The sequence below is a fragment of the Patiria miniata genome, unplaced genomic scaffold, assembly GCF_015706575.1.
Source record: "Patiria miniata isolate m_02_andy unplaced genomic scaffold, ASM1570657v1 HiC_scaffold_7, whole genome shotgun sequence".
Classification (NCBI taxonomy): Eukaryota; Metazoa; Echinodermata; class Asteroidea; order Valvatida; family Asterinidae; genus Patiria; species Patiria miniata.
Genome location: NW_024037074.1, coordinates 12,757,158 through 12,782,643, shown reverse-complemented (window position 1 = coordinate 12,782,643; position 25,486 = coordinate 12,757,158). Strand labels below are relative to the sequence as shown.

The 25,486-nt window shown below is 41.2% G+C and overlaps 4 protein-coding genes across 6 annotated transcripts in view; 2 read left to right on the top strand and 2 right to left on the bottom strand.

Annotated features, from left to right (window-relative positions):
* The first annotated feature begins 1,003 nt into the window (after positions 1-1,003).
* LOC119745353 (protein TFG-like) lies at positions 1,004-6,641 on the top strand. 3 transcript variants are annotated; one of them, XM_038221649.1, is made up of 8 exons: positions 1,004-1,065; positions 1,473-1,719; positions 1,898-1,981; positions 2,453-2,587; positions 3,828-3,965; positions 4,515-4,718; positions 5,099-5,230; positions 5,743-6,641. In XM_038221649.1, the coding sequence occupies exons 2-8, from the start codon at positions 1,506-1,508 to the stop codon at positions 6,012-6,014; spliced, it is 1,179 nt and encodes a 392-aa protein (XP_038077577.1). In that variant the 5' UTR covers positions 1,004-1,065; positions 1,473-1,505; the 3' UTR covers positions 6,015-6,641. The 3 variants fall into 3 exon arrangements, with proteins under 3 accessions (XP_038077577.1, XP_038077574.1, XP_038077576.1); XM_038221646.1 differs by having other exon boundaries at positions 2,453-2,653; XM_038221648.1 differs by having other exon boundaries at positions 1,019-1,065; positions 1,481-1,719; positions 2,453-2,653.
* A 72-nt stretch (positions 6,642-6,713) lies between these two features.
* Positions 6,714-13,133, bottom strand: LOC119745352 (Fanconi anemia core complex-associated protein 100-like). Its single transcript, XM_038221645.1, has 7 exons — positions 12,945-13,133; positions 12,106-12,275; positions 10,710-11,911; positions 9,468-10,415; positions 9,036-9,325; positions 8,246-8,326; positions 6,714-8,155 (listed from the first exon to the last, which is right to left on the bottom strand). Exons 1-7 carry the CDS (start codon positions 13,128-13,130, stop codon positions 8,015-8,017), a joined length of 3,018 nt encoding a protein of 1,005 aa, XP_038077573.1. The 5' UTR covers positions 13,131-13,133; the 3' UTR covers positions 6,714-8,014.
* A 216-nt stretch (positions 13,134-13,349) lies between these two features.
* On the bottom strand, positions 13,350-18,017 carry LOC119745372 (FHA domain-containing protein DDL-like). The gene is made up of 2 exons (XM_038221684.1): positions 17,656-18,017; positions 13,350-14,930 (listed from the first exon to the last, which is right to left on the bottom strand). Exons 1-2 carry the CDS (start codon positions 17,827-17,829, stop codon positions 13,944-13,946), a joined length of 1,161 nt encoding a protein of 386 aa, XP_038077612.1. The 5' UTR covers positions 17,830-18,017; the 3' UTR covers positions 13,350-13,943.
* A 115-nt stretch (positions 18,018-18,132) lies between these two features.
* Positions 18,133-25,486, top strand: part of LOC119745375 (activating signal cointegrator 1 complex subunit 3-like) — a 38,938-nt gene continuing 31,584 nt past the window's right edge. The window contains exons 1-13 of the mRNA XM_038221687.1: positions 18,133-18,286; positions 19,112-19,284; positions 19,975-20,053; positions 20,197-20,500; positions 20,793-21,060; positions 21,422-21,533; positions 21,880-21,935; positions 22,260-22,402; positions 23,048-23,186; positions 23,308-23,433; positions 24,019-24,219; positions 24,850-24,990; positions 25,151-25,315. Coding sequence (XP_038077615.1) covers positions 19,120-19,284; positions 19,975-20,053; positions 20,197-20,500; positions 20,793-21,060; positions 21,422-21,533; positions 21,880-21,935; positions 22,260-22,402; positions 23,048-23,186; positions 23,308-23,433; positions 24,019-24,219; positions 24,850-24,990; positions 25,151-25,315 — 1,899 coding nt within the window. The 5' untranslated portion in view covers positions 18,133-18,286; positions 19,112-19,119. The remainder of the gene's footprint in view (positions 18,287-19,111; positions 19,285-19,974; positions 20,054-20,196; positions 20,501-20,792; positions 21,061-21,421; positions 21,534-21,879; positions 21,936-22,259; positions 22,403-23,047; positions 23,187-23,307; positions 23,434-24,018; positions 24,220-24,849; positions 24,991-25,150; positions 25,316-25,486) is intronic.

The window sequence follows — 25,486 nt, the reverse complement described above, 5'->3', positions numbered from 1 at the left end:
TTTACCTACCTACCTTGCCAATAATGTTCCCCGTTCCATGCCGGCACTACGCGCGCCTAGTCCTTCCTCCGGATCTGTCCATGCACTGTTTACATGTTTTTACACGAGTTAAACAAACAAATTCATCGTTCTAAACACGTCGCAGCTCTTATTTTATTCCAGACCGTATAATCCTTAGTCCCAAGGTTGAAGGTTAACGATGAAACCATCCAAGCAAATCGACAATGAAGGTGAAAATAAGAAGTGATACTGCTCGTCCAAAAATGACTGAAACTTTTGAACAACTCGCGGCACCTTTTGACTTACCACTTTCAAAGGTTGGTCGTTAAAAGAAAAAACATTTTCATGTTGGAAAAACACTGAATATTTTTTTCAACATTTTAAGCAAAAGAAAAATCATTTATATTTTTGGAAAGAAATTCAAAGGTTCAGTTTACATTTTAGATTAGGAATTTCCGTTTTTAGTCATTGCTCAGTGGGCATTGCATGACTAGGGTAAGATCTCAAAATCGTCTGCTCCATTCGATCCACCTGCTGCAGTTGTGTGATCACGTGACAAAAGTTTTCGGCCAATCACAGACCCTTGTAAGGCCCCGAAAATTTCTTCCTGGCCAATGTGCTTCCTTTTTGAAAAATGACAAACTGTTGTCACACAATGTTTGCAGAATTTCCCCGTTATCTAAAGATTTTAATCTTTTAAATCTTTGATCCCCCTTCTATATAGCCGCAGCCTTTGATTGTAAGTACTTTGGGTATGGTGCGAGTCTCGAAGTGTTGGAAATAAATTATTATTATTTTTGCCCCGTTTTTTTTTTGGGGGGGGGGGGGTTGGAAAATTGAAGGTTGTAGCAGTGGGTGGGGACAAGAAAAGGAACTGTATCACATAAAAGTCTACGTATAAAGGGGTGGGGCCTCTTTTTTGTGTGAAAAAAATGCAAATCACGGAAAAGTATAAGCACTGTTTGACTCCCAGACTTCGCCATTAATATAGTCACGGATAATTTGCCACATACGCTTGTCACCAGACTAGCTCGTGACATCACTTGCGTTTACGTGTAAATTGAGGTGAGTCATTGTTACTCCGTTTTTCCTTGTGTATTTGCACATTTTGTGATATTTTTTTGGGCGTAAGTGGCTCTTTTATGCATATTTAAGGATGTTTACATAAAATGGTAGATTTGAGGTATTCGCAGTCTTTACTGATTGGAGAAAAAAGGGGGAAACTTATGTCAGTATCAAGAGCATTCAACGCAGATCACGTTGTACAAATTGAAAGACGGTGTATTTCCGACAGTAATATTGAAAGTAATGTAGTTTTATATAAATTTCATAAAAATTGCTATATTTTTGAAAAGTTCAATTTGAAAGTAAAGTCAATTTTATGCGTAGAAATAGAAAGCGCATTTGGAGTTTTGCCTATTTTTATATTGTGCTTGATAAGTTGGGCCTACGTATAATATTTTTGTTCATAGCAAGTATATACCCAATTTCCGTAAGACGCAACCATGGACGGCACCACGGAGGTCAAGCGAAGCGTGTTCTCCCAGATCGACCTGAGCAACAAGCTGATCATCAAGGCGCAAATCGGCGACGACATCCGACGCATCCCGATCCACAATGAGGATATTACCTACGATGAGCTGGTTCTCATGATGCAGCGAGTGTTCCGCGGGAAACTTAAGAACACCGATGAGGTCACCATCAAATACAAAGACGAAGGTAAATGTTCAGGATTTTTTTTTAATGTAAAATTTTACCTTTCTGCCCTTCTTGGTAGAGTTAATATGTAGTCAAAGAGAAAAATACTTCATATTCTCAAAATGAGTATAGGCATTGTAATATTTCCTCATTGTTTTGTTGATTTTGTAACAATTTCCTTCTCTTTGGTCTTTTGCAGATGGAGATTTGATCACAATTTTTGACAGCACGGATCTTTCCTTTGCCATCCAGTGCAGTCGGATTTTAAAACTCACATTATTTGGTAAATAAACAAAACTCTCTTTTCTTGCATTGTACATCTAGATTTCACACAGCTTTTTAATTAAAGTTTTCAAACAATGTTCAATCTCAAAGATTAAATTTCTGTAATTAAAAAAAGTATTGAATCTGATTTGTCTTAGTAATTTAACCCTAACCCCCAAAGGGCTGTTTGGGGGTCAAGTACCAAATACCACAGAATACTACATGTGCTGTGCACACTTGTATGGAAAGAAATTAATACTACAGGTTACTACTCAATGGTATTTTGTAGCATTGGGGGCGGTTAGGGTTAAATGTTTTGTTTACTCTGTTGATCTTATTTATTTTTCTGTCTCAAACTCCTATCTGTTGAATAACTTTTTGCAAAATTGATCAAATTTGACTTTTTTTGTAAAGAAAGTGTATATGTGTTGAATATGATTATATATTATTGTCTAACCATAACCTCTGACCCTTAACCTTGTGTGTCTAGTCAACGGCCTACCCCAACCCCTGCAGAGTGACCAGGTCAAGCACATACGGAAGCAGCTGGCAGACATCCGGGACCAGGTCCTCTACCTGATGGACACGCTGGAGCCCCCGGCGGCCGAGCCTCAGGAAGTCGAAGGTAACCGCCAAACTGGCCCCACAAAACGAGAGGTAGTTGTAAGCAGTACGGAGAAGTCGCCAAGAGGTATTAAAATGCCAAATTGTTTTGAGCATGTGTGCGCACTAACATAAAAGAGCTAACTGCTGATTTTGGCGGCTGCGTGATGATTGCATCGGTAAAATAGATAGAATCAGTCATTTCCAAAATTTACTGAGTACTTCACTGAAGTTCAACTGATAGCAATAACACAAACTCACAGTGGTGAAGTAAAGCCTGTCATGAACCAACATGGCCCATCAGGCCGGCGTTTATCTCTGGTTTCCTTGGCGTGAAACGACCAAAAATATTTGTATTTCCCCTGGATGGGATGCCAGTCCATTGCAGGTTACTCCCCAGCTAATGCTGGTGTGGAGAGAGCTAATATTCCTGGGTGGAGAGAGACAAGTGGGGGTGAAGTGGCTTGCCCAAGGACATAACATATGACCAGCTTGATTCGAACCCCTGACCCTCTGATCATGAGTCATGAACCCTAACCACTTGGCCACACTCCTCAAAAGAAGTAGACATTAATCCCACCTTTTTTGGCTTGTGTAGTTTTTTTTTCACAGTGCTTGTGAACAGGTTTGACTAAGCTGCTGTGGTCACCTGACTAAACGTCGTGATCTTATTGGTCAATTGTGTGCGCCATTTCATCGACTTCCTTAATAACCCAAACCAACCGTACTGCAAGAACCAAATTGCACATTATATGTACTCCAACTTTAAGGGCTTCAAGTCCAATGTCAAGTAAAAGAGGCTTGTTCTAATTTTGTAAATCTCACAAAATCCTACATAACCTTGTGCTGATTTTAAAGGATCTAGGGGGTTAGGATTCAAAGAAAACTGGCCCAATTTCATGGTTCTGCTAACCACAGAATTCCACGCTTGCGATCACCATTCTGTGCTAACCACGCTAGCAGAAAAATTCTGTGTTAACCCTGCAAGCACAGAATCCTTAGTTATGAGATGTACGCATGCGCAGAAGCCAAACTGAAATACGCTTACAGTAAGCAGGGATTTTTCGCTAACGGTAAGCAGAGCTATGAAATTGGGCCCATGTCATTGGTCTTTCACATATTGCAGAGTCTTTTTAACAGTGGCTGTGGCTATGCTGTATTAACACATAATTGTTCGTTAAATCAAACATTAAATTTTTTTGAATAATTTGATGGTTACACTAGACAAATTTCTTTCTGTTTTTTTTGTCCAATTCCAATAGTTCCGCAAGCAGATTCATCGGTACCAGCAGTAAGGGTCGACACAGCCAAGACAGCCATGTTTGATCCCTACAAGAAACCCGAGCGATCAGACTCCGGTAACTCCGGGGTCATGCAGAGCTTTGGGCTCGACAAGGAAGGTCAGTAAAAATACAAAAATTCACTCAAACTTTCCCAATCCCAACAATCCAAAGTGTAAATTTTAAAAGTGTATTATTCAATGTTCCAAATGCCAAATTCAATTCCTGAACCCAAATTTATGAACCTGCTAAGCAGAAAACTATTGCTAAGCAAAAATCAGCTGGGAACCAGTCAGGTGCAATGTACATTGCATGGGATTTCAGCTGGTAATCTGTTTTTGCTTAGCAAAATTTTTACATGCTTAGCAAATTTCTAATGTGAGTAGCACCGTGAAAATGATCCCCGGCGTGTACTTTGTGCAGAAGAACTCCCTCAACGGTAAAAAATGATTAAGAGCGCCAATATTGAAGGACAACGAATGCGTGCCGTTTCCATGTGCGATACTATGGGTTTTCACCAATACCAGCATGGAAAAGCAAGATGGCGTCAAGTGGTCCTTCCATGTCATCACTGTCTTCGTTTCCCCCACTGAGGGGGTAATTGTGCGGCAAGTCATTTTCGTAGTCCTTAAATGAGGACTGATTTTTCATTTCAAATACTATTTTTAGTTCCAGAGGAAAGACCAAGCTCTCCGACCGGCAGCAATACCAGCCTGGGTTCAGCTCATGGCCAACAGCAACAGATGACCCCCAGCCATCAACCTTATGGTCAGAACACCCAGGGGCAACCCCAGACACAACCCCCAGCACAACCCCAGGCACAGCAACCCGGCCAGCAACCGACCAGCATGCCACAGCAGTCTCAGTACCCTAGTAAGAATTCATTTATTTTAAAAGATTATATTTATTATTATTTTTTTTTTTTTACACTTTACAGAAAGATTTGTGCGTATTCAGATGTAAGCATTCATTTTAATGTTGCTTCCGAAATTTGCCATTTATAAATGTATGAACAATTTTGTAGTTGAAAACAAGATGATCAGCAAAACTATTGAACAATTTATCTTCCCATGCAGAAGAATTCCAATTAAGTGGACAACTGAAAAAAATAGGAATGTTACTGTTATGAATGGTTGAAATATATTTGAAGACAATATACCAAAAAGTCAGGTCAAATCTAAAAAATTTGTTTCAAATATTAAGTTTGGAACTCGGATAATTGGGGAACTACAATGTTTGAAATTCAATTGCAGGTGCTCCACAAGGCGGCCAGTCGGGCTACCCCTCGGGTCAAGGTGGTTATTCCATGCCCCAGCAGCAGCAGCCTGCTTCAACACAGGCTCCAGGCTACAGCGGCCAGCAGCCGTCAGCACCGTACAGCCAAGGTAAGATCCGACACTTGCCTCTTGTTAAACTCAAACAGCAACTTGTCTTGTGATGGACCCTTCCCGTTTGTCAAGTAAGCAAAACACTGGGCACTGACGACCGAGCTGTGGTCAAACTTGGTCACCAGCATTTTTCTTGGACATGTACACAAATCAAAGGTGGGCAGGGAGGCCTTAGCTTTGGGGTCAAATATTTCTAATTTATTTGGTGGAGACATAGGCACTAGTCTGCCAGAAGACGCAGGTTCACCTCATACTAAAGTACTTTATAGTATCTTTTCTTGAGCACTGCCAATAAATTCATCCCAGATTCTCCAAAATCAACCACTGTCCTGGAACCAAAGGGCCCATTCTTTGAATTTTCAAGTGACATCAATCCTCATGTAACGTTATAGTGGCTCAGGGTATCTTAATAAAAAATCATCTAAAACTATTTTTGACTTTTGAAGGGTCTTTTCAGATTAGTGGTAATATTCTTATCAATTTCATTTTTTCCCCAAACTCCTCACCAGGATACCCATCCCAGCCCTACGCCTCGACTTCACAACCCCAGTCATTCCCCGGACAACAACAGCAGCAACAGCAACCATCTCAATACACCCAGCAACAGCAGCAACAGCAACCCGCATACAACCCCCAGCAGCAGCAGCAGGGGTATCCCCCCTCTGCAGGGGGTGTTCCCCCCGCCGCAGGGGCTGGTCCCCCGGGCGGACAAGCCAACCCCTACGCCAGGAATTTACAATACGGTCGGCCGGTCGGCTACCCACAACCCGGCTACAAGTGATCTTAGTTTTTTTTAATTCATGCATGGGAGTTAATCTTGGTGATGTAATTGTTGTACATGTCAATTGTAATAGACCGATTCGTTAAGCCCCGCCTACTCAGTAGGCCCCGCCTTCATCATTAATATGTAGTAGCTATGCTAATACACAACAAACCCATTCATGTAACCAGTTTTACAGTGCATACCCTGTCTTGACTCGGCCATGCATAACGTGCCTTTTGGCTTTCAATATTTTATATCTTGTCCCCAAAATTGAAATTCTAAGCACCTTAAATTTATGATTGACTTTTTTTATTATTAAATATTTAGACCCAATGATCGGAAAGTTAAATTAAGTCCACTTAATAAATATTCGTAAGGAAAATAAAACGTCTTTATGTTGTAAAATAATGTTTGATATACATGTATCTATAATATGGATGGCATGCAGATGAAATATGTTTTTCCTTTCACTTCTCCCGCAAATGGCCTCTAAAAAATATGGATGTGGAAGATTCTGCGTATTTTAGCCAACTTTTGATCTGTAAAAGCAACCAATCAGTAGCTAGTATTTTTTTTATAGTCTGGTACCAGATTTGATGTTATTGCACCAACTAACAAAATGGTTTGTGCTCACTAATCAGGGAGCAAGACTTCGCTGTCCTGAATTGTCAAAATCCAAATGGTAACAAAACAAAATGTAACGTCTACGGAATGTGGTTTCATATCAAATCTTTTATTTCTTGATTGCATAGCCTTTTGTACCCCTGAACTGTTGTCACTTATTGTACTTCATATATGTGTACATATAATTAAGGCCAAAAAAAAGGTTGCGGTTTCTGGTATGCATGCGTGTCACCGTAGCCATGCGCGTCGGCAAAATGAAAAAGTTTTTTTTCAATGTAAGATGATGTCTCAAAACTGCCAAACTCACTGGTTTGACTGGAATCCTGCTGCTGCACAATATTAATGTGTTTTTAGATGGGGTTACAATCGAGTATAAGCTTTAGGTGGCCTCTCTGGACTCCCATATATTTTGCACTAAATAGTTAGACACCATTTGCAGTCATCAGCCGACATTTGAAGAAAAAAAAAAAGAAGTGAAAAAAAAGAAGGAAAAAGAAAAGAAAAAAGCTGCGTCCTCGCACCACTTTTAGGGCAACTCCATACCAGAAACAGGAGACTTTTTTTTTGGGCTTAAGGCTAAATTTCCAAAGTTATAGTTTCCTCATGACTAACAAGCAGATATTGTAATTTTAACTAATCCAAAACGTTGATTTGATTTTTTTTTTAGACTAGAACTTAAATTCAGCCAATCTGTTTAAACTGAATGAGATGTAATAACCTGCATCTGTTTCATGTACTTACTGAACCTTGTTGCACCTCATGAAACGGCTGTTGAATGTTCTATAAATTTGGTCTAGCCAGAATTAACTGACAAATTCCCTTAAAATACTTCCATATGCTAAAAGATATATTGCTCATTGATTTTTTTTGCTTAAATTATTAATTTGTCCTGCTGTCGTATTGGAAAAAAGGGCCAAAAACCCTACACGCTTTGTACATAATGTGCCCGTCAACTGCCTTTCCAATACATCTAATTATTTCTGAAGAATGATAATAAAAACCAGGCACATATTACAAATCTGTGCGTTGTCAATATTCGTGATTCCTTAAAATCAGACTGAAATTTGTACGATCCCAAAATAATTGAGAAAACTTGCAATCTAAAACAACCAAACAAAGAATTTCCTTAAACTATAGACTTCAAAAAACTGTAAACGAAACACAATCAATTCTATCACGAAGGCCCCCATTAATGGCGACAGTATTGTGCTAGCTATTGTTCAGATAGTTCGTCTCAGGCAGTTGCTTTGTACAAAAGCATGCACAATGGTTTATCCATTGAAGGGGGCCTCGTGAAAGTAGTGCTCATGTGCCTGTTTTGGTTTTAATATACCATAAATCTGGCAAGTTGGACATTACATTAATCAGCTGCATTTGACCTTTGCACTCTGACCTCACATAAAGGTCAGCTGGCTCCTCATCTGTTGATAGAGTTCAAGTGTTGGGGTGCCGACTTGATTGTGACTGCACTGGTTGTCATAGCAATCGTGCAGAATCATGTTGTCTTGGAGAGACTGGAGTTTCCTTTGCAACGCCTTGGGGGAAAAAGAATAGAGATTATCAAACAAATTCTTGCATGCTGATTGTGAAAGAAAGGAGAAATTATTACTGAGAGGAATGAATACCTGAACTTTCCGGAGCTGTTTCTGGAGTCCGTCTTGAGATGTGCTGATGCCTCTACTTTTGCCAACACTTTCCAAAACCATCTGTATAAAAATCAGAACAGCCGCATGTTTTCAGAACAAAGTCTGTTTATGAATAGGTTATATTTTTTAAAAATACGGCAGAAATATGCATGTTGTTTGATGGCTGAAAACGTGGGTGGCATGGGTGGCATGGGTGGCTTGTGCGTAAAGCGCTCGCCTCTCACCAAGGTGACCACGGTTCGAATCGCATGTGAGTGGAGTTGTGCGTTGGTTCTCTCCTGTGCCACGTGGGTTTTTCTCCGGGCCCTCCGGTTTTCCTCCCTATGGAAAAATCAAATACTTTCGATCTCAGGCTGTGCTCCGTGGTCATATATGGGTCGATGTGGCCGGCAGCCATAGGCGCCTTTACGTGCCAGCGGCCCAACCACGTTGTAGCCGCGTCCTTCGCAATTCAGCATACCAGCTGCGAGTAAGGATGATTAGCCTCCCAAATTATTATTACTATTATTATTAAAAAGGTAGTCATTGCATAACTACTTGGGGTTGGGAGGAAGGGCGGGGCAAACTGGGTTTTGGGGGGGATTAGGGTAGCAATATGGGTATTCAAGAACAAGCTTTTATGCTTCTTCTCTGAAATTTCAGCTAAGGGAATTCAAACATAAGAGGGAAGGGAACATATCTTAATTTCTGAAAATTGAATGTTAAAAGGTTTATATCAGGCACTCCTTTTGGATAGTTAGCGGTGTTAAGAGGACATTTGGTACCAGACCTTAATTTTTCTGTTCACTGCCAGCTGCAGTTGGCACAGGGTCAGACAGTCTGGTGCCGTGATGACAATCTCCACCATTTCATCTCCTTGCCTGGATGCCTTGCTGCCGTCTTTCACTGCTCCTTCTCGTCTCTCCGATCCTGAACTTTGAACTTTCACCTCAAAGGTCACGACCTTTGCATCCAGTGTTAGTAGACGGAGTGGATTTGTTGGATGTGTAGCGAGCCTGTTGTCCTCCAAAAGCCACCTGAGAATCTGTTCTTGTGTATTACACTCTGAATTATAAGCACCTGTGAAGATCAAACACAGAATCAGAAATTCAGAGAAAAATAACAGATATCCAATACGCAATTCAAAGATGGATGTATGAAAATTTATAGAAGGTTTAATTTTATAGAAGCTTTGAAATAAATAAAAAAATGAACATTATACCATCTTTCCTGTGTTGCAGAATCATTGATGTTACATCATTGCTGATGCTTATACACACAGATGCTGATCCTGAACCGCCTGTCTTTTCTGAACTGGTACAACCCATCCTATTGGCTGAGGGTCTGAGGCTCGCTGCACTCTCCAATGCTGAAGCCAGCCAATCACATCCTCTGTTCCTTACAGTCTGGTATGGTGCAACGCCTTGAGCTGCATGTCGGTGGTCAGAAAGTGGTCTCAAAACTGACAGTATATCTATCACTTTTTGTTGCATCAGTGGAATTAAAATCCCACATTCGCCAACTTTGAAGTGAGTTTCTGTCTTCAAGTTTGTCTTTTCTGGCAAGATCGAGTGCATACACTCCTCGGGTGAAAAATGAAAAAAACATTGCACATCCACAGGCATTGCTAGCATGGTGTTCCCATGATGCAATGGGAAAATAAGCTGAACAGTTTGGATTGGACGGAAGTTGACCAATGGCAGGCTCTTTGTCACATGATGTCTCGTGTCCTCCTCAAGTTTTGTCCAATCAGGGTTGGCGTTCACAGACACCACGAGGGACCAACCATGTGACAGGCTCCACTTGCTGTGATTGGTCAGCTGGCACAGGAGCTCCAAACTGCATGCATTACCATCATTTCTAATCTCACAATGAACATCCGCAGCAAAGATGGTGGAACTTTTGGCCGAGTTGTGGTCACTTAGCAACACACCGGCCACATGGCATGCTTGGCTCATTTCTAGAAGGATGTGATCTTGAGTTTCGCCGAGCTTGGCCAGCTCACCAGTCCTCTCAGAGATGCTGTTGATCGCTTGCAGCAGTTCCTGCATTCTCTTGCCGGCTGCGGCCGCTGTAATTGGTGGATGCTTGTTGCCATGGGTACCATCTGTTGGTGGGTGGAGCTTTAGAACACTCCCATCCTCAGTCAGAGCAACAAAGGGGTTGGCAACTGTCAAATAAATATGAAATTGGAAAGTAGTTCAGTAGAGGACCCTCAGGAAGGGTTGCGTCTGAAATCACAAGTTCAGTAATAAGGGGGTGTCAATGCTTATGCTGGAAATTTTAGGGAATCTGGTTTTAAAGAAACAGGGGGGAAGGTATTTCTACCTACTTAACATTTCGAGAGGGCACAGAGAAAGGGCAAAGAAAGCATTTTTGTCTCTGTGGCGCTGGTATCCATGATGTTTAAAGCTTGCAACGAATAATGTGATGTTAGAGAGGTAAAACTTCTTGTTTTACTTACAACTTGAGTCTTTGCTAGCTCTGCCAACCACAGCCATGGCTCTGATCTTCCCAATTCCCAAGACAAACGAACTTGAAGCATTGCACCCCTGAACTTCTCTTGCTGAACCCTTTTGAGAGGCTTCTGAGAGTGAGAGAGAATATATCTCTTTTCCAGTCGAATACAGCAAGTTATGTGGAGTTCTGGTCCTACAAATGGTTTGCACAGGTCCCTTGACGTGACTTTCGCTGAACTTGAGTGTCTCCTTTTGGTTGGTCGTGTTGTTTTCCGTGATTTGGACGACCTTCCCATATTGACCAACAATGCACACACAATCACAGACATGCAGTGTGGTGTCGGTGTTCCGATTTTCTTGCCCTGCTTCTAACGAGACCCTTGTGTTGAACCCATGAATGGTCGCAGCTGGTTGGTCCAAAACGTAGAATAGACTTGTGTTCAGACCAAACCAGTTTGATCCAGTTCTGACTTGTTTGGGCCTGCTCACTTGGGTGATTCCAAGGGTTCTGAGAGGGGAGAAGTATATGTGGCCATCTGGGAGGGAAATGAGGATAATTGGAGTGTCGAGGAAATTGAAGTCTGTGCCAAAAAGTTGGTTGTATAGACTGTCTTCCAGAATCATGGATCTTCCTGGAGTAGTCTTTGTGATATCCTCTTTTTCGCACATACTCTTTGAAACTACGCAAAACAACTGCGGCTTCTTTCTTTTTCCTGATCCCTCAGCCTCAAAACCTATTGGCTCTCCCAGGCAATGTGTGGCTCCAGATTGGTTGATAGTTCTGTCTCCATGGTGACTGGATGATTCCATTCCACTCTCAGGTAGGAATGTCCTGAATGATGGCGACTTCTGAAATTCAAGTCCTTGTTTGCCAACGGCATGATGGGATATCATTGTATCACCAAGTTGACCTTTGACCTCTGGACGGTACACAGATAGCGTCCATCCTACTGTACACTTTGAACAAGTGACCAGACGACCTTTCACAAAAATCAGGTCTTGGATGTTGGGCTCGTTCAGGAGCACATGTGAATCTCCTAAGATGACTACATTTTCCGACAACCCGTCTTCCTCAATTGTAGGTGGAGGGCCATGCGAGCAAGATGGCCTCGCATCAGCAGGTTCCAAGAGACCACCAAAGATATCCTCGTGGCTTCCCTGATGATGCAAAACAGCTGTCTGTGGCTTCTCTTTACTTTTATGTTTGCTAAAAATGAAAAGTAAACAAAAGAACTACCTTAAGATCTAGAAGCTCATTATTATATGGGTAAACAATAAAAAAAAAATGCTAATTTTTTTATTTTTTTTAAATTCTAGTAGTCAACAAATTAAACATCAATGGGTATGTCTTGTTTCCTTAGATTTGGAAGCAAATAAATTAAATTTCACATAGAACCTTACTCTTTCTTTTTCTTCTTTTTCTTTGATTTGGTGTCATCTTTGAAGAGCTGTAAGTTTTGCTGGATGATTCGTCCGTCCCGCAACCCACAAACAAGATGTTCATCTCCCACTGCATCTCTGGACACGTACACACACATACAACGACACTGGTCTGGTAGATGAAGGATGCCCTGTAAAATTAGTTCACAAAAACAGAAAACATCATCAAGTTGAACAAAAAAAACCTTGACAAATTTCTTCAGCATGTTCAGTGACTCTGTAAAGTGTACACTTAATGTTGTTTAATTTGCAAACGAACAGCAATAATAAGACAGTATCCACAACTACACGTATATCAATATTCCATCCAGTCAGCTGATTATGTGCACTGACCAATGTGAAAGTAGTCCAATTATAAAATGTATAAAGATAAAATAGTTTTGTATTCATACAACATGTACAAGATGTTCTGTAATTTACAAGGTTTTAAATTTATTAAAAATATAATTTACCAAAGTCTACATGGTACATACATATCAATGGCTTTGACCAAATTGTTGCTAAATTTTCTATCGGGCGGGCGGAGTGACGTCATCTGATGAAAACATCTATTCATTTGCGCACCTGACCAGTTTTCATCGGTTGCTATGTGTTACCATTCAGCACCCCAGACTCAAGAACAATCGAGTTTCAAGAACACAGGTCTGGGAGCTAGATAAGCCAGCCAACGTAACAAAATCCCGGATGTCCGCACCACCACCATACATACACTGTCCAGTATTAATTTTGTTTGTCAATGTCATGTCACACATGTCATACTATAGTAGTATAATGACATGATTGAAGTATTGAAAGCTCACCTTTCTGGTCATATTTTCATAGATGTACACGTACTCAGTACCATTCTGAATAGCGTAGATCTGATGTCTCTTTCCTTCTCCACCTATACATATACTTCCTTCAATGCAAGGACTAATGTCATCCACAGGAACAGCGATTTTCCAATCCGCTTTTTCCTCGCATTCGTGAGCCATGGAGGCCGCCATTTTGGTTCACCCAAATGTGAAACAATCAACAGAGGGCGCTCTTCAATTCATGAAGATAGGGTTTTTTTTGGGGGGGGGGGTGCTATGACTGGAATGGGGGAGGAAGCCCTTAAATGAGACTTAGTTAATACAATGAAAGACAAAACTATTCTACACTCTACAGTCCTTTTCGGATATAAATTTCACAAATAAAATTTAAGAAACATCCAAAGAAACTGATCACCTTTTTACTGGGATTCTTTCTCTTTAATGTTCATAAATCATGTGTTATAAGCCAACAATCGTGTCCAAGAACAAGATATCCTAACCCCATACAAAATATTCAAAAAGGCACATATTACAATCATTACAAATCTTCTCAAAAAATCGCACTACTTTGTGCCTGTGGAATTTTCATGAGTACCTATTTATATCAAGTTATTTGCGAGATCAGATTTATATACAGGTTACAAAATTTTCTCAAGTACTACTACTTTTCACCCTCAAAATGTGACAAGCAACAAATAGACACAAATTTAACTTAAGCCACAAAAATGCCATAAATTTAATTACACATTAATTCAGTGGATGAAATTATGGTCGTATATTACATATTTTGTGACTGTTGAACCTTACACAGTACATGTATTTGTCTAAACAAAAATGGATGTGCTCAAATTTTGTACAGTGCATTTGAAGTTTATAGAATTTGAAACTGCATAATTGATATTATTACAGCTCAAAAAGTCCAAAGTTTTGAGAGTGACTAACACTCAAAGTGAAAACAAAATTACAAGTTACATATATACAGTGACATTTTGTCAGTTTCTTCATTCAATCCTCTCCCAAATCTTCATCAGGGTTATCATCTTTGGACTTATCGTGCAACAGCACGTACTCTCTCGTGCTGTACCCAAACTTGACCACGTCCTTTTCCTGAAGTTCGTAATATCGCTTGGGCTCAATCCTGTTGTTGTTTATGTACGTTCCGTTGGATGACTCCAGGTCTATGATGTATGGCCGGACCCGTTTTCCCGTTGTGCCATCGGCCCGTTCGTACTTGACGAGCCGATACTGGAGAACTGCGTGCTGCTTGGAACACGACGGATGATCGATGGGCAAATCTGCAATGAGTCGCTCCCTGCCTAGAAGATAGGCACTCTGCCTGTGTATATGAACTATTGGAAGTTCTTCGTCTCCCTTGAAGACGTAGAATCGCCACTTGCGTTTGGGTTTCCGAGCTTCTGGGGGTTCGTTGTACTTGATGACGATTCCCCGATACGTGTTCGTGTCCTCTGTGAGTTTGCCTGACGTGCCAAAATTGGGTTTTTCCTTTTCCTTTGGTGGGGCTTCTTCTTCCGATGGGCCAGCCCCTTCGGAAGTTGTCTCAAACGGATTGGGAGGTTTCCGTATGGCATCTTGAGTCCTGCGGTTGTCGTTCCACTCCCGCTCCTGTTTTATTCGGATCTGTCCCGGTGCTCCCTGCGGTTGACTGTTCTCCCTGCTCCTCGGCCCTCGGGATCTTTCTCTGGGGCTGTCCGATTCTGCCCCTGGGTCACTGTCCCATTTTCCCCTCAGTGCACTGGCTTGGTGTTTCTCCCCGTTCCTGCCCTCCGCCTCTCTCTCCGTATCCCTGTCACGATTTCTGTTCTCTTTCCTGCCATGGTTTTCCCTTGTCTCCTTTTCACGCCTTTCATCGTGATGTCTGTCGTGCCGTCTGTTATCTTCATGATCTTGGTCTCTGTGTTTAATTGATTTGTGATCCCTGTCTCTGGAATGGCTATGTTTATCATCTTGGTCTCTGCTATGGCTGTGCCTTTCCTATAATGTGGTAAAAAGATAAAACAAACTCCTGTAAGTTCAACTGAAATAAATAAATGGATTTAAAAAAAACATCAGATTTGATGCTGGTCAGCTGGCATGCATATTATTAATTCATGTCTTTTATTCATTAATCATAAATCAACAACAACAACCAAAAGACATGGAGGAAACCTAGAACATCATGAACATGAAAGACGAATCAAAAGAAACAGTCTAAATGCCAATGAAGCAAGGAACTAGAAATTAATGTAGAAGTAAGAGACAAATTGACAAATTAAATAATTAACAATTTAGCATAACAAGAAAAGCATAACAAGAAAAGCATAAACCAGGGAATAACGATTGCTTGGCTAGGTCAAGGGAATATTGATGAGTGGGATGGGCGATATGAAAGAATACCTTAATCTTGAGAATCAATCCAAACGGGGCTGTATTTTGAGTAGAAGATTACGAAGGATGAGACCAGTGCTGTTTTTGACAGGTGAGTGGTGAGTTGCCGTATTTCGGTTTTTGTCATCAGATTGAATAGGGAGCGGATTTGTGTTTTATTGTTTTCGTCTATGAAGCCTCTACTTTCTATTTCCAAGGCGATGAGTTTGGAGTTGAAACCTATCTCACGCAAATCTCGTGTTAGGTTGGCATATTTTTGCATTTTGTAGTCATGGCTTTTAATTATGTTAGTTTCGAATGGTACCGTTAATTCAACTATGGTGATGTCTTTGTTATGTTCGTCTGTTATGACAATGTCTGGCTTAAGTGTGGTTGGTAGTATGGATGGCGGGATGGTATTGCCGCCAGGAGCGTGTTTACCATCGAGATCGGCAAAGAGTTTGCGGTTAGAGCAGCTGTTGTACATTTTGTCTAGGGATTTACAGATTTCCAGTAAAACGTTGTTGTGGCGATAGGTGTAGCGGCCTTGATTGAGCATTACTGGGCAGTAATTGAGGACATGTAACAATGTTTCCTTGGATGTGCAAAGTGTGCACTTGGGGTCAACTGACTTACCCCAGAGGCAGAGATTGGTATTGACTGGTAGAGTATCTATGATTGCATTGAGTCCAAAGCGAAGAATTTTCCGAGGTAAATTATACATTATTGATTTCCAAGTGATGTTGGATTTTTCCGTTTCCATAAGTTCTAGGAGACGGCCTTGTTTAGCAAGGGATTTGATTTTTTGATCCCATGTATTAGCAATGTCCTTTGCTACGGATGACTTGATGACTGTTTTGAGTTTGTGCAAATGTTTTCCCGGGCTATTGTCTTTGGCCGGTATTTCCTTCAGAGCTTTTTGGAGAACGTTTTCTGAATAGGCAGTAACGGAACATTTTCTAGACCAGGATGATTCGCGGTGTAGTTTGGAGTCTAGACATTTGTTAACCATATTGTCTCCTTTGATTCTTGTGGAGGCATGAGCTAGGGCATGACATTCTCTGTACAAGAACGTGAGTGATTTGATCCCTAATCCAGAGTTGGAATGGAGGAGGGAATTGGTAGCACTTTTGGGCAGTCCTCCCCATTTTTTCAGGTACTTATCGATGTTTTGATCGAGTGTGTTTAGATCAGTTTTAGTTATGTCGTGAACAGTCAGGCAGAATCGTAGTGAAGAGAGTAGGTAGTTACAATACACCTTTAGTTTGTACTCATCACGGATTTTAGATTCATCTATTCTGTTAAGATACGAAATAATTTTCTGCTTAATGTGGAACATTGTGTCGCGTGCTTTCCCACTGAATGTTATTATCGACCCGAAAAATGAGTGCGGTTCATCTTTAATTGTTGGGATCAGAAAATCGTTGATTTTGAAGATTTTTTCTGTAGGCTTGCCGCTGCAGAGAGACAAGGATTTGCACTTGCTGGGTTTGAGAATAAGATTCATTGATTGAGCTCGAGACACAATGTTGTTGATTATACGTTGGTGCGATTTAACATTGGTGGTTATGAGATTAAAGTCGTCGGCAAATGGGGTACAGATGAATTTAGTGTCATCTATGGTATACCCAAAACGTAACTCTGATTTGATGTATTGTACCAGGGGGTTAAATGCTATTACAAAGATAATGGGTGACAGGGGATCTCCTTGGAAAACTCCCTTTTTGAATTGAAAGATTTCACTATTCCAGCCAGGTCCCCTAACATAGCCTGTCAGATTGCTGTATAGGTTCTTGATATAGGCCTGGATGATGGGAGGGAACTTGTTTCTTTCGAGTTCATGATAAATAAGATCGTGTTGAACACTTCCAAATGCATCAGCAAGATCATTATATCCTGGAATACACCCAATTGGGCTACAAAATGCATTTTAAACAAAATGATGTTAGCCTAATCGTAAAAAAAAACATTTAAAAGTAGCATATAATCATCCACATAGCTATCCTTTAAAATCTGGGTTTTTTTTCTTTTCTCGGGAATGGCAAGACATATTGGTTAGTTTCCTTTCAAGTAAACTTTTAATTTATAATTTAAGTAGTGTAAGAACACAGGTCAAAACATGAAATTTTCTGGGATTTCAGGTCGTAATACCCCTTTTAACGTGTTTTAAGATTATAACATTGTTTATTAAATTCTTTGTTCACAAGTTACAACATTATCAAACATGTCCAAATATATTCATTTTGAAATTAAAGGAATTAACCAGTTTAGAATCCACACATTTACTTTTTAGAAAGTCAGATGACTATGTAATCATTGTGTTGAATTAAACTAGGATGATAAAGTGCTTTACCGGTTTTTCTGTTCGATGTTTTGGACTCCGCTCGCGACTCCGAGATCGCGACCGATGGCGGTCACGGTGCACATGGTGATGCCGATGATGATGGCGTTTTCTCCCATCGGCTTCACCGTCGCTCTCGCTGCTGTCTCGACTCCGGTGACGGTGCCGGGAAGATTTCGAAGACATTCCTGGACGAAACCAACACTTTCACTCCCTTAATTATGACTTCAAATTTTACTGAAGATCTCTGGTAACTGACGACCGTGCCCAAAATTTCAAAGCGGCATTATAAAAGTGTAAAAACGCTCGTTAAATACCGTAACAATTTGTCACATTTTCTACCCGCTTTAGAAATCTGAAGCTTTGGCCGTCGAATATCTTGACGTCGTCCTCATTTTTTCAACGAAAATAATAGAAGGATACCAGACTATTCCCAGAAAACTGTTCCACTAACAAACAACAGAGGGCGCCCATCCATTACAACATACATTTCACAACACATTGAAAACGAAATGTGTGTGTAGTTTCTAGTGCATGGAATTTCCCGTACACTGTACTGTACTTGTTGACGATGTCTGCAAAATAAATGCATAAGGTGTATCAACAACAGTTGATCCCGTGCCTTTGAGTGCTGCAACGCTTGGTAGGTAATCGAAATTTAATATTACTGAAAAAATTGTGCAGCATGTCTTTGACTTTCTGCTGTGCTCAGGTGGTGCAGGCGCGGCCTAGCCGGTAAGGGGGGGGGGGGGGAGGAGGCGTGGTCGTGATGAGGGGTGGCCTCCCAATTAAAAATAATATTGTCATCAGTAATAATTGATAAATGAATTAAAAACAAAAAGCCAAAAAAATTTGTCGTAATTAATTTTCAACATAACGAATATTTTAAAACGGGGGATTTGAACAAGTTAATCCTAATGCCGGAGGACGTGTAGGCCTAAACACGATCTTGCAATGTATATTCGCAGGGGTGGGTGATGGGTTAAATCGTCAAGTTTTTCCTCGTGTCTCCAACGGTGGACTTATATATCATGTATATAGTCATTGTTTCCTCGTGGTTTTTTACACACCTCGCTTAAAATTGAACTTGGCCGCTGTAGCCTGTACACGGCCAGTCGTTGAAGCAAATATCACTCTGTGGCAGGGCCTCAGAGTTTTGCAAATTATGAAGTTATGGTGAGAAGTATCGTACAAATATTGTACACATGACTCTCAAAGAGTCAGTATTTGTAGTGTTTGACTTAAATAAAAAAAAATTAGCCTATAGGCCTATCTCTTGTCTTTTTCTCTTTTTTTCTTCTTTTTTTTGCCAAAAGAAATTCCATTGGCTAGTGTTTCAGTGTTAAATTGATAACAGATTCATAAAAATGGGAAGTTTTGAAACATGGTTTTATTTATTGAAAACTTATTTAAAACAAAATATGATAATGGTGTTAGACACAATTGAATTCCATCCATAATTTTGCAGGCAAGAAAATGCCACTTCCACGGCTTACAGGCGCCATACGTGCGTTCTCAGACGTCACAGCAGAGGGTGCAGACAGCACAGACCATACCGACATCAGTTTGCTGAGGAAGCAGACACTGAGAGCTGAGAGACAAGCTAGGCAGGGCCTGACATGGACAAGGCTCAGTCAGGAGGTAGCAATTTTTCAACAGAATCAAAACTTGAATAGTTTCCTGTAACTTGGTACTTGGTTGGTTCTTCTCCTATTTATACTCCGCAGGGGAGTTTTAACAGGAGGCCAGAAACACCGGGGCAAACCCCTTGTCTTAGCAATAAGTGTTACTGGTTTCTTTGATGTGCATTGCATTACACAACACACGGGACCTATGTCTTTACATCCCATCCGAAGGACGAAGCAATAATGGTTAAGTGCCTTGCTTGAGGGCACAAGTGTCCAGACCCGGGCTCGAACCCAAATTCTGCTGCCTCTGAAACACCAGTGCATGAGTCCTGTGTTCTTAACTGCTACGCCACCTGTCAGAAGCAAAATTTGTCCGAATGTGGTAGAGAATTTTTTTGAAGGATTGAGAAATGTTCAGCTGAGCCACTGTTGCTTTACATTGGACTTGATGCTTCCTGAAAGTTGAAGTTCAAGGAATGTTCCATTGGTTGCCCCACAGAGTGAGGATTTAGAAATTAAGGTTTCTAAAAAATGAAAAAATATAAAAAATTAGTTGTCTGCTGACTTGCAGTTACTGGATTTTTCAACGTTCAACAATCATGAGTGTCATGCAAAAATGAATTGACATTTGTGTGGAGTTGGCTGTAGCCTCTGATGTGCATTTCCCCCATTTTCAATTTTTTTTCCCTTTTTTTCATTCCAGATTCAGACACTCGGCGGCCATCACAAGTCCGAGACGTCCAGCAAACTTCACGAGTTGGTACACATCACACGAGAAATGGGTGAGATTTGCACCGTGAAAACCCTGTCACTTTCATCGTGGATGCTTTCCATTCTAAAGCCGTCTTGAAATTCTCATCCACTTGCCTTTCTTCTTTATCCCTTTCCCCTTTTCTTAAATCCCTAATCCCTTTCCCCCTCATAGTCAGCAGCGATGCCCCCATGGCACTCGTGGAGTCTACGGCAGTCTTTCTCTTCACTAAGCTCAAGAACTGCAACGAACTGACCCACAAGAAATCCACCAAGCTCCACGCAACTATCGGCCCCTTTCCAGCCTCTCTAGGCCAGCAGGCGCTCAAGAGCATCCAGTCACTGATGGGTCTACTTTCCTCGGATGCCAGGGAGGTCCTGGAGAGGTTGATAAGAGGAGCAGAGTCCGAGCAGGAGGAGTTTGGGAACCACATCCACTTCTCGTTCGAGCCGAGGAACTTGGACATTGGAGATGACAAGTACGCTTTCCTTTAAAAGGATTTTGATGGAAATTTGCTAAGCTGAGCATGTTTTTGCTAAATTTTGATTGTTACTTTAGCCTTCTGAATGACCCTTTTCAAGAACTTTCCTTTGGTTTGTGTCTATTTCTCACAAAGCTTGCGACCAAGTTTAGCAAGGTTACCGTGGTCATCAGACCATAAGTGGTGATGCAATTGGTCAATTTACACTGTCTGATTGTCAGCAGGACGGGTGCATTGTAGAATTGTAAGACACACTTGTTCAAATTTAACTTCTTTCATTATTGGACAGTTCTGAATCGGAGGAAGAGAGCGAAGAACCGATCTTAAAGTTCGGCTACGATGCCGCGGCGGCAGCCCAGCCAGTCAGCAAACAGCCGCAAACTACTGCCTCATCCAACGCCAACAAGAAGTCCATGAACCTGGGCTGGCTGAAGGTGCAACTCCAGGGCCAGTTTGGCCAGGGCGGGACCCCGCTAGGGTTGACCGTCGACGCCCTGTGCGCTAAACTCCTCGGGGATCTGACGTCGGCAAAATCCAACGACGAACTACAGAATGAGGTGACACTCAATTCAGATAGGCATTCCAATTTCACGCTAAACCCAAAATGTATTAGAACGACTAAAGTTGACAGAAATCGAATTTAGGGCAAACTTTGCATGGTATCCACTATCTCTGGACTCATTTAAAAGGATTGCAACAGTCAGTCTTTCCTAATTATTTCAAATGTCCAACTTAATTTAATCGTCTGAATTAATTCAGCGCCACTCTGAAATGCCATTCCAAAATTGTGGTGAGAGAAAATTTAGTTGTGTCTTCAACATATATAATTGTCTCGTCAAAGTTTTAAGGGCAGATTTTGAAGAAATTTCAGGTCTGGGAACGTTAGTCAGCTATTTTTTTTTCTTTGTAACTTTGCAGTTATTTGACCTGCTGGGGTTTGAGTGCTTTGAGCTGATCCAGAGGCTACTTGCAAATCGCTCACAGCTGGTGCAAGCTGCCAGTCACAACCAGATGTCTCAGATCATAGCGGGTAAGGAATAGACTCAAGACAGAACAACGTCTTGCTTTGGTCACATGCACGCTTTCTTATGGGAGGGTGGTGGCTGTTGTCCACATCTGGCTCCCGTAAGAAAGCCCACATGAAAACAAGTGAGTGAGTGATGTTAACCATTAGCATTTGTATAGTCTATCACATTGTATTACATTGTATTACATTGTATTACATTGTATTACATTGTATTACATTTTAATTATATTGCATTTATTCCCTGATAAAACCATGCAGTGTTGGGACGGTTTTGGGTGGAATAGGGAATACTAGGGTGTAATATAGGAACTAATTTAAGGAGTTAAATTTTTTTCATTTTTTTTTTCAGAGGGCAAGAAAGAACGTCAGGCGAGGCCGGTATATGGCAGTCAAGTGATCATACAGGTAATCTGGAAACTTCAGTGTCAAGCTTGAAAAAGACTATCATTTCCCCTTTTTTTTTTAAAAAGGAGAAAAACCAAATCTATTAATCTATCCAAGCTTGTTATAACTGACTTATCACCATTTTGTAAGCAGGAGGTCGTGGGTTCGGGTCCCACCCGAGTAAGCTTGTGAATTTTTCATACAAGCTCTCAGAAAGCACCGAGTATACAGTGGTTGTAAAATTACGTCAGTGAAGGGCAAAACCAAATATTGAGACTACCTTTTTTACAAACTGTCAAAAGACTGATTTCTGGCTCCCCCCCCCCCATTTTTTTCTCTCTCCAGTCAGAGCAAGAGAAAGAGCTCAACAAGCAACTCAGGAAAGAGGAGAAGCGACTAGCCAGACAGGAGGCCAGGGGTTTTAACGCCCAGGGGGACGGGGCCGGCAGCGAACCGTTCTTTGACCCCCAGTACCTCAGAATGCAAAGGTAAACTCAATTTCTAGTAATTCATCTTTTGTTTTATGAAGTTGCTGTACCTATTTCTGTTCTAGCCTGGATGGCATTTAAGTCAATCACAGGTTCACCAGCTAATGCTGGTACCCATATTCTTGGTTGGAGAAGGCAAGTAGAGGTAAAGTGGCTTGCCCAGGGACACAACATGTGTCCAGCAATATATGTCTACCCTAAATGGCATATAAGTTAGTCATGGGTTCACCAGCTAATGCTGGTACCCATTTATGCACTATGGTGGAGAGGGGCAAGTCGGGGTAAAATAGCTTGCCCAAGGACACAAAATATGTCCAGTAGCAGTTGGATTCGAACCCCTGACTGTCTGATCACGTGTCACAATTCCTAATTCCTAACCACAAGGACACTGCCCCCATGTGATTTCCCTGGTAGCCCGCACAATTTCAGTGGTAACTAAATATATTTTAGGTGAACCAGTTTGTTGGCAAAACTTGTCGCATTGTCACCACAGTTGGATTGGAACCCTGGTCACAACAGAAAAATAAATACAAAAAACTACCTAAAATTAACCACCATTTCCACTTACTTTACTTAAAATACTTACAAAATCTGACAGTCAAAAATGTGACATGGAAAAATTTATTAATTTTTTTCTCATCTTAGGGAACGTGCACTAATTGATGCTAGCAAGGCACCCTTATTGACCAAGCGTACGTCGGGGGCTCCCAAACACGTTTATCCTTACGTCTTTGACGCCTTGGCCGAAGCCCAGAAAACATCCGCATTTGTAGGAGCGGCAAAGGTATGTCCATGTATTCGGCTGCGTCTGAATTTCTATGGCTTGGAATTGCAAAAAATTACAATTGTGCTTAGTTTTTAAAGATCACATTTTTGGTATAAGAGATCCCTGTATTTGTGTTAAGGTGATGTTGCCGGAAGGATTTGAGCGGAAGAACGTCAAGATGTTTGAGGAAGTAACGATCCCCCCATCGCAGCCCGCCCCAATCGCAATCGGCCAAAAGCGGGTAGCCGTCTCAGAACTTGATGAAGTAAGTTTACACCTAGTTTCTGTATCTCAAGTCTCAGAGGAAACAGCAGTCATCCTCATTTGTACAAAACATAAAAGAGAACTTCAGAAATTTGATTGTGAACAGTCGGTGCTGAATTCCAAGTTTCATCCAGGAAAATTCATTTTGTTTATAAAATTGCTATTTTTCTAGCACTACAAAAGTTATTCACTGAAAAACGTTGGACCAAGTTAAATTATGGACTGATCTCTTTACAAAGTTTGAATTATTTGAAGCTCAACAAAAATTCATGGGTGGTACAGTGCGTAAAGCACCCATCTCTCTCCTTCGGCAAAAAATCAACAGTCTCGACCTCTGGCTGTGCTCAGTGGTTAGACGTGGATTGTATGATGGCTGCCAAAGGCGCCTTTACATGCCTTCGGCTTGACCACGTTCTATCTGCGTCCTTCACAAGTCAGCTTCTTCTGGGAGTAAGGATGATTAGCCCCCAAATTTATTATTGTTATAAGTAAAAAAAAGTCAAAATTTGTGAGGAGAAAATAAAATGATTTGTGCAAGAGCACAGACAGAGCATCTTTAAACTTTTCGTCTTCTCTGTTCTCGTAGATAGCACAGATCGCCTTCAAGGGCACGCGTCAATTGAACCGCATTCAGTCGATTGTCTTCGAGACCGCCTACTACAGCAATGAGAACCTCCTGATCTGTGCGCCGACCGGCGCCGGAAAAACCAACATTGCCATGCTGGCTATCCTGCATGAAATCAAGCAGCACATTGAGCAAGGAGTCATTAAGAAGGATGAGTTTAAGGTGGGGAACCAGACCAGTTTCCAATTTTTATTGCACCCTTTTTAAAGCTATAGTCCATCATTTGTAATTAGTGCATTTTGTTCGTTTGAAGCAACAAAATTGTTCAACATCTAATGAAGGATACTGAACAACTTACTTGATGAAGTTTCAGCTCGGCTTCAGCTTTAAATTCCAAGAAAAACAGCATTATAGGATCTCAATTTCAAATCAAAAATTGCTAAATCATGTTTCGAATTGTTTTGAATTGCAGCTTTACCCGATGTCGCGCACTGATCTGACGAATTATAACAACTGCACGCGCCTGTGTGTCGTTCCAATGCTTGTGCGCGCTGCGCCGAATAACAAAAAGAACTACTAATTTTAATTTTCCTAAGGTGCCGTTGGAAATGCCTTCTTTCGTTGATTTCTTCAAAATGAGAGCTTGCCAGAAAGGATAACTTCACAGGGAGTTTAGTCCCCTTACTATCTTTCAACCAGTATGTTTTCAACAATAATTACGCCAGTTACTTTTTTGGATAGCTGCAAATAATGGACTGGGGCTTTAAATATGAAGAGTTTGGGATGTCCTGAATTTTTAATTTTGATGCAGCAATTTTTTTTTCTGACATTTTTTTGGATTTTATTTCTCAGATCATCTACGTAGCCCCTATGAAAGCCCTAGCCGCTGAGATGGTCCGGAACTTTGGTGGACGGTTGTCCCCGCTCGGTATCGCCGTCAGGGAGCTCACCGGCGACATGCAACTCACCAAGTCCGAGATCGCCAAAACGCAGGTAACCAGCCAACAATTTTGATAGTGTGTTTTCCTTATGCTTTCTCTATTGAGGGTGCTGTTTGAGCACGAAAAATTGCTCAGCAGAATTTGCTGCCTTGGAGCGCTATGAATTTTAAAATTTCTTTTAATTTGTGTTTCTTTGTAAAAAAAAAAATCAGATGCTGGTCACAACTCCAGAGAAGTGGGACGTCGTGACCAGAAAGAGCACAGGAGACATTGCACTGACGCAGCTGGTCAAGTTACTGATTATTGACGAGGTTCATCTGCTTCACGAGGACAGAGGAGCGGTCATCGAAAGCCTGGTGGCTCGGACGCTTAGACAGGTAACAGTGAATTGGAGCTTCATTCGTAGAGCTGTTTTGAAGTTAGCAGAAAAGTTGCGCAGAAAGTAAAGAGGGTCAAGTGCAACCTACTCATGCCCAACTCATGTGCATGTTTGAACCCTGGTTTTAACATGTTGTTTGTGTTCTTGGGCAAGACACTTTACAACAATA

Excerpts from the sequence above, each read along its gene's own strand:
- LOC119745372 (XM_038221684.1), bottom strand. The coding sequence starts at position 17,829 with ATGTCTTCGAAATCTTCCCGGCACCGTCACCGGAGTCGAGACAGCAGC. Across the intron at positions 14,931-17,655 it reads AACATCGAACAGAAAAACCG|GAAAGGCACAGCCATAGCAG; the intron begins GTAAAGCACTTT and ends ACCACATTATAG.
- LOC119745352 (XM_038221645.1), bottom strand. The coding sequence starts at position 13,130 with ATGGCGGCCTCCATGGCTCACGAATGCGAGGAAAAAGCGGATTGGAAA. Across the intron at positions 8,327-9,035 it reads CAGTGAACAGAAAAATTAAG|ATGGTTTTGGAAAGTGTTGG; the intron begins GTCTGGTACCAA and ends ATTTTTATACAG. Across the intron at positions 8,156-8,245 it reads AACAGCTCCGGAAAGTTCAG|GCGTTGCAAAGGAAACTCCA; the intron begins GTATTCATTCCT and ends TTTTCCCCCAAG.
- LOC119745353 (XM_038221646.1), top strand. The coding sequence starts at position 1,506 with ATGGACGGCACCACGGAGGTCAAGCGAAGCGTGTTCTCCCAGATCGAC. Across the intron at positions 4,719-5,098 it reads ACAGCAGTCTCAGTACCCTA|GTGCTCCACAAGGCGGCCAG; the intron begins GTAAGAATTCAT and ends ATTCAATTGCAG. Across the intron at positions 5,231-5,742 it reads GTCAGCACCGTACAGCCAAG|GATACCCATCCCAGCCCTAC; the intron begins GTAAGATCCGAC and ends ACTCCTCACCAG.